The 8,014-nt window shown below is 40.5% G+C and overlaps 1 protein-coding gene across 4 annotated transcripts in view; it reads left to right on the forward strand.

Moving 5' to 3' along the window:
- The window catches only part of COPS4 (COP9 signalosome subunit 4), a 39,812-nt gene extending 35,332 nt beyond the window's left edge, over nucleotides 1-4,480 (forward strand). For all 4 annotated transcript variants that reach the window (XM_036121318.2, XM_036121321.2, XM_036121320.2 and 1 more), the window contains one exon: nucleotides 3,957-4,480. In XM_036121318.2, the coding sequence (XP_035977211.1) occupies nucleotides 3,957-4,090 (134 nt within the window). In that variant the 3' untranslated portion in view covers nucleotides 4,091-4,480. The remainder of the gene's footprint in view (nucleotides 1-3,956) is intronic.
- The last annotated feature ends 3,534 nt before the right edge of the window (nucleotides 4,481-8,014 follow it).

An 8,014-nucleotide genomic window follows, 5' to 3' on the forward strand; every position in this document is an offset into this window, starting at 1 on the left:
ATATGGGGCTCGATTCCAGGACCCTGGGATCATGACCTGAGCCGAAGGCAGAGGCTTAACCATCTGAGCCACCCAGGCGCCCCTAATTTTTATTTTAGAGAGAGAGAGAGTGTGTGAGCAGGGAAGGAGCAAAGGGAGAGAGAGAGAATCTCCAGCAGACTCCACGCTGAGCGCAGAGCCCAACGCAGGGCTCAGTCGCAGGACCCTGAGATCATGACCTGAGCTGAAACCAAGAGTTGGTCACTCAACCGGCTGAGCCACCCAGGCGCCCTGATCATTATTTTCATTACTGTTTCCTAGGTGCCCTAGATGCCTTGCCTGTTAACTTTTTGTTCTGGCTGTCCAGGAAAGCTTCACCTGGAATGAACCCATTCTCCATCTTTTTCATTCCTTTACTCGGGTAGCTAACTAATGTTGTTGGAGAAGAGTCAGAACACCAGACAGATTGATAACCACCACAAATTCAAGGTCATGGGTTCTCAACAGTACCTGGGATTCTTTTTTTTTTTTTTTAAGATTTTTATTTATTTATTTGACAGAGAGAGAGACAGCAATAGAGGGAACACAAGCAGGGGGAGTGGGAGAGGGAGAAGCAGGCTTCCTGCTGAGCAGGGAGCCCAATGTGGAGCTTGATTCCAGGACCCTGGGATCATGACCTGAGCCGAAGGCAGATTAATGACGAGCCACCCAGGTGCCCCAGTACCTGGGATTCTTGACACATTTCTCTAATCCACCCTTTTTTTCTACTCTGCAGTGGGTATTTCAGATTTCATTTTTCTTAAATCTCAGACTTTTCTCCTCCTTCACTCTCAGCAGCAAACCTTGTTTCCTGTTTCACAGAAAAAAAATCTATCAGTATGAAATTAAATTAACTTCTTGATCAGATTTATAAAACTTCTGAATTTTAAATATCATGTGATTATCTTTTTCTTCCTTTGTGTTATACTGGAGGTGGTTTCTGTCTCCCTTTCCAGTTCTCCTTGTGCTTTGGATCCTTTCTCTGACTGGTGTCCCTCCCTCTCAACAATTTTTTAGGAACTTGAAATTAGCAGTTATTTTGTCTGTTTTCATTCTTTCTTGCTCTGTTGGCTTCTTTCCATCAATATTTAAACATACTTGGGTCTCTCCCATTTTAACAAAGATCTTTTTATCTTTCAGGCCTCATTTTGACTTTTCAGCATATTGAGTAGCATTGATCCTTTACGACTTTTTGAACTATCCCCGCCACCCACACCATCTTGATTCCTTCATCTCTTTCACCCCATTCTCCTGCTTTCCCTCCTCCTTTTCCAGCGATTCTTCCAGTCATCTTTGTAGATTCTGTAGTGCCTTTAAATATAAATATTGCTTAGGGCTAACTCCAGGCCTTTTCCTCCTCACTCTACTGTTCCCCTTGGTAATTCCATCTGTTCCCATTGATTCAGTTGCCATCTCTATGCGGACAATGCTTATATTTGCCTTTCTAGTGTATAATTCTCTTCTGAGTCCTAGACCCAGTGGTGTTAAGTGACTATTAGGTATTTTCCACCTGTTTGTTTGTTGAGCATCTCAGAATGAACATATCCCAAACTGAATTCATTATCTCCCCTCCCTGTCTCCCTTCCACAACCCACCAACCAGCCAGCCAGCCAGCCAAAAGCTGCATTGTTCACTTTCTCCAGCATTCCTTATCCTTGACCCCACTTCTTTGCTGCCCAGAATCCTTTCAGTTTTATCTCCTAGGTGCATCTGGAACCCATATACTTGTCTTCATTTATTACTGTCACCAGCCTATTCTGAAACCTCCTCCACCTTCTGGGCTTTTCCCCCTCATGTCCGCAATTGCTCCTTTCTGGCCCAATTGCCATAGTACAGCCAGAATGATTGTGATCTTTTCATAAGGCAAGCAAACAAAACAAATAAAAACCAAATTATTAAATCATGTCAGTTGTGTTTCTGAAGTAAGGCAATGCATACCATAAACACATTTTAAAATTCTTATGCAGCCAAATATGTCAGTTTTTAATTTTATGGCTTTTTAGTTTCCTGTATTGATTTAAAAGGTCTCATTCAGGGCGCCTGGGTGGCTCAGTCATTAAGCGTCTGCCTTCGGCTCAGGTCATGATCCCAGGGTTCTGGGATCGAGCCCCGCATCGGGCTCCCTGCTCCACAGGAAGCCTGCTTGTGTTCCCTCTCTCGCTGTGTCTCTCTCTGTCAAATAAATAAATAAAATCTGTAAAAAAAAAAAAAAAAAGTCTCATTCACTTTGTGGTAAAACTAATATTTTTCTAAAATTTCTTCTAATATTTTTATTTATGTTTAGAAATATAATCTGTCTATAGTTCATTTTTGTGTATAATTTTAAGGTATGGTCTAGTTTATCTTTTTTTTAAGATGGATTGCTAATTTGCAAGTACTATTTATTAAGTAAAACATACTTTCTGATCTTTGACAAATATTAGGTTCCACATACATGTTTGGATCTCTTTCTGTAATCTGTTTAGTTCCACTGATCTGTAACAATATGATAATAAACAAATTTATAGTAAATTTTGCTGTTGGAAGAGCATCTCCTACCCCTCCACTGCTATGTTTTTACTGAGTTGAAATTCACATAACATGAACCATTTTATTTTTTTTTTATTTTTATTTTTTTTAAAGATTTTATTTATTTATTTGAGACAGAGAGAATGAGAGAGAGAGAGAGAGAGAGAGAGCACATGAGAGGGGGGAGGGTCAGAGGGAGAAGCAGGCTCCCTGCTCGGCAGGGAGCCCGATGTGGGACTCGATCCAGGGACTCCAGGATCATGACCTGAGCCGAAGGCAGTCGCTTAACCAACTGAGCCACCCAGGCGCCCAACATGAACCATTTTAAAGTGAGCAATTCAGTGGCCTGTAGTAGGTTCACAGTGTTGTGCAACCACTAACTCTACCTCGTTCCAAAACATGTTCATCTTCCCAAAAGGAAATCTTGTGCCTATTAAGCAATTGCTCCTCATCCCTCCTTCTCCCAGCCCCTGCCAGCCGCTGTCTGAATTTTTTTAGGACTTACCTATTCTGGATGCTTCATGGAAATGCAGTCGTGCACTATGTGACCTTTGACTTCTCTCACTTAACATAGTGCTTTCCGGTTCCATTCATGTCATGGCATGGAAGTGGTACATTATTCTGCGGTAGAGATAATACTACAGTGTTGCCACTGTTCTTAATTTTCAAAATCACGTTGGCTGTTCTCAAACATCAGTTCTTCCATATTAACTTTAAATATTGTCCTGTTTAGAAAGCAACACAGGAAGGGGGGATTATCTTTGTAATTTTTTAAAAATTTATATATTAACAGGGAAGGACTTTTTTTTATGATATTGCATCTTTCCATCTGGGACTCATTTGTGTCTACTCAGATTATTTTATGTCCTTTCTTAAAATTGTTTTATTTTAGTTTTTCTTTTCTGTGCCCATTTCTGTAAATTTGGGTACTGTTTCGAATGGGATATTCCCTCAGGTTTATCATTTCTAATTGCATATTGCTGGTGCAGAACAAATCCTGGTGTTTTCATGTTGAGTTTTGTTTTTTTGTTTAAACATTAAAATATTTATCTCTCAGAGTCCAGTAGAGACAGCCTTGACTATATAAAGAGATTTGCTTTCTCCAGTAGGTGGCAGTGTCTTATGAATCAAGAAACTAGTGATGAGATCGGTTCAGTGACGCTTTTATTGTGGTGGCTTTTGTGATTGAGGTGCTTTGGTTGGTTTTATTTTGTTTTCATGAATAATAACATGGATCTGTGTGGATATGTTTTTTGGCTTTGTGCTTTGTGCCAGTGATTTGGGTACTTTCCTTAATTAGCTTAATTTTATTAGCCAAGATTTTTGGAATAGATTTTTGAAAATTAATACTACTGTGTTTATCTTTTAACTCACACTTGCTATGAATATATGGAGTAATGTTCAGCTGTGTACATTGTTCTTCTGTGTAGCACGGGAAGCCCTGCCGACGTGGGACAAACAGATCCAGTCCCTTTGTTTCCAAGTGAATAACCTGTTGGAGAAGATTAGTCAGACAGCGCCAGAATGGACAGCACAAGCCATGGAGGCACAAATGGCTCAGTGAATGCTTGCAGGGCTCTGTGCACACGACAGCTTTTACAATGTTGTACAGATTAATTTCACGGTCTCTCCAAAGCATTTGCATCTGACCTTACGTATTTCAATCCCTTTTATGCTGGATTCCATTTAAAGAAGACATTGTTAGAACAGAAAGCGCAAGCATTTAAAAATATGTAGTTCCTATATATTCAGGGTCTCTGTGTCTCAAGCTAACTCAAATGTTCTGAAAGCTTTTTCTTTAAACGGAGTAAGTGAAATAGCCGTGGCTAAAAGGTTTGGGATTTGTGATAACTTTGTAGTCATGTAAAACGTTAAAGTGCTTCGTGTCTCTCCAAACGTGGTAATTCTAATAAATGGAGAAGTGAGCCAAATAAAAGTAGTACTTTGTTTTTAATTAGCGAACAGTGTTTTGTTCATTTTTCCTTTCATTTCGCTAGACATTGATTTATACCATGTGCTAGAACCGCAAAGCTGTGCCATGACGCCGGTTCTCCAGCCAGTTGGTCACAGAGCCAGTAGCCAGCAGGGGAATACTTGTAGTTGCGCCAAGCACTGGAGCGCACAGGAAGGAGCTTTTCATTTCTTAGAGACAGGTCTGGGAAGGCTCCTCGGAGAGGGTTATTTCAGGCCAGCTTGATAGAGAAAATCAGGAAAGGACTACAAACAAGTTTGTAGGAAACTTCCAGTTTCAGCTCCAACATGTGAAGGGCCTGGAAGTCATTACTCCATCCTCACAATAAGAAAAAGGCTGGGGGCGCCTGGGTGGCTCAGTTGGTTAAGCTACTGCCTTCGGCTCAGGTCATGGTCCTGGAGTCCCTGGATCGAGTCCCGCATCGGGCTCCCAGCTCAGCGAGGAGCCTGCTTCTCCCTCTGACCCTCCCCCTCTCATGTACTCTCTCATTCTTGCTAAAAATAAATAAATCTTTAAAAAGAAAAAGGCTGAACAGGCTGAAAATCGATGGCTTTTCTTATTTCTACCAGAGAATTGAGGTCACAGGGCAAACTACCGCAAAAACTGGAAAGACAGGCAGATAGACTCGCAGTTGAGCGAGCTTACTGGGAGCAGAAGCTACTGGAGCAGTAACTGATAGGAACAGTGAAATGGTAACTTTGACAAGTTACTGGAGGCTGAGTGTAAACTAGCTTGACAGTTAAAACCCACTGAGGGCCCACTCTCAGGGGAGGCTCTGCACTGTCTAGGATTTATCCCCAGGAACCCCATCAAGTTCTCAGGATTGAGATCAGGATCCTCTGTGTTTCAGGCAGGACAGGGGAAGGGAAAGTAACTATTTTGAAATACACCTGGATCGTCTTCCATGACAAAGGCCTGCCCTCTAAGGAAAACCAACCACATTACCAGAGCCTCATCCATCCCAGGGCAAGAGCAGTTAGACCATTCTAGCCCCCTGTAGCCTTCTTGTGTCACGTAAGAGGAGGGAGAAAAAACGCTAAGAAACACTTCTGAAGGTCACAGCCCAGGGACTCAGGGTAAGTATAAACAGATTTGGAATCGTAAGATTATACAATACTTGCCAAATCCTTTACATCAAATGGGACTCCAGTGTCATAATAGCGGAATTTGACTGAGAGTGATAGGACACACTCCTTAAGAAAGTATTCTTAGGGAGACAGTACAACAGGGAAGAATAAAAACAAGGAAAAGAGGAAACTGAAGTCTACACAACTATAGCAAATATTAAATGCAGCCCAGCTCCTACCTGGATTAACATAAAACCTTATACTAAAAGCCTGATTTCCTCAGTTCCTGTTTACCTGATACATCATGTCTGGCTTTCAACCAAAAAAACCTACAAAGCATAATGAAAAAGCAAACAAACAAACATAAAAACAAAAACAATTTGTTTTCTTGTTATTGTTTTAGAGGGTATGGTGAGGGGCAGAGGGAAAGAGAATCTTAAGTAGGCTCCATTCCCCGGGGCAGACGGAGCCCAATGCGGGGCTCGATCTCACACACCTGAGATCATGACCTGAGCGGAAATCAAGAGTCGGATGCTTAACTGACTGAGCCACCCAGATGTCCCGAAAAATACAATTTGAAGAGACAAATCCAGCATCAGAATCAGATGGGTATGGCAGGGATGTTTGAACTAATCAGACCAAGAATTTAAAGCAGCTGTGCTTAATTTGCTAAGGGTTTTTAGTGGAAAATAGGCAACATCCAAAAACAGATGGGTAATGTAAGTAGAGAGATGGAAACTCTAAGAATTAAAAAGAAATGCTAGAAATAAAACACCCTAACAGAAATGGAGATGCCTTTGATGGACTAATCATCAGACTGAACACACCTGAAGAAAGATCAGCGAGCTTGAAAATATGTCGGTAAAAACTTCCCAAATTGAAATGCAAATAGAAAAAAAAAAAAACTATCCAACAACTATGGGCCAATTATATAAGCTATAACATAGGTATAATGGAAATACCAGGAGAAGAAAGGAACAGAAGAGAGATTTGTGATAATAATGGCTATTTTCCAAAATTAATGATGGACACCAAACCACAGGTCCAGGAAGCATAGAAAAGAGCAAGTATGATAAATATGAAAAACATCTACACCTGAGCATATCATATTTAAACTGTAGAAAACAAGGACAAAAAGTCTTTTAAAAAAGCTAGGGGAAAAAATACCTTTTTTTGTTTTGTTCTGTTTTTTTTTTTTTTTAAAGATTTTTATTTATTTATTTGACAGAGAGAGACACAGCGAGAGAGGGAACACAAGCAGGGGGAGTGGGAGAGAGAGAAGCAGGCTTCCCACGGAGCAGGGAGCCCAATGCGGGGCTCGATCCCAGGACCCTGGGATCATGATCTGAGCCGAAGGCAGACGCTTAACAATTGAGCCACCCAGGCACCCCTGTTTTGTTCTGTTTTTAGAGAGAGAGCACAAGTGAGAGGGGCAGAGGGAGAGGGAGAGAGAGTTCCAAGCAGACTCTGTGCTGAGCACGGAGCCTGATGCAGGGCTTGATCTCACAACTCTGAGATCAGGACTTGAGCCAAAATCAAAAGTTGGTCATTCAACTGACTGTGCCACCCAAGCGCCCCCAAAACACCTTTTCTATAAAGGAGCATGAATAAGAATGATACTGGATTTCTCATCAGAAACCATGCAAGCAAGAACAGAGTGTAGATATTTAAGATGTTGAAAGAAAAAACTCACCAACAGAGGATATTATCCAGCAAAATTATCCTTTAAAAGTGAAAGACGAAGAGTCAGCAAAAACTGAAGAAATTTGCCGGAGATCTGCCTTACAAGAAGTGCTAAAAGTTCTTCAGAGTGAAGGAAATGGCATGGGTTAGAAACTCGGATAAAGGACATGCACTGGAAAACAAATAGATGAAGGTAAATTAAAATCTTTTTTAAAAATTTTAATTGGTCTAATAGATGACTTTGTTCAAAATAATAGCAACAATTTTTTAGTGTTTATAGCGTATGGATAAATAAAATGAATGACAGCAATGATGGGAGGCAGAAATTGGAAATATTCTTTTATAAGATTGCTTACTACCCATGAAACAGTATAGTGTTTAAACATGGACTTAGATTAGTTGTAAATGTACATTGCAAACTGGAAGGTAACTTATAAAAATTTAAAATATATATACAGTTGATATGCTAACAGAGAAGGGAGAAAATGGAATCATAAAATGCTCAAAACCAGAGCATCAATAACAGAGCATTAAAATACATGAGGCAAAAACTGATAGGATAGCAAGGACAAATAGATGAATCCATTGTTAGATTTAGAGACTTCAGCACCCCCTTATTAGCAATTGACAGATCGAAAAGGCAGAAAATCGCTAAGGACATAGTTGAACTCATCGGCGCCATCAGTCAATGGGATCTAATTGACATCTATAGACTACTTCATCCAACAACGGCATAGTATTTATTTTTCTTAATCTCACATGGAAC

This window comes from Halichoerus grypus, chromosome 3, assembly GCF_964656455.1.
Source record: "Halichoerus grypus chromosome 3, mHalGry1.hap1.1, whole genome shotgun sequence".
In the NCBI taxonomy this organism is placed as follows: Eukaryota; Metazoa; Chordata; class Mammalia; order Carnivora; family Phocidae; genus Halichoerus; species Halichoerus grypus.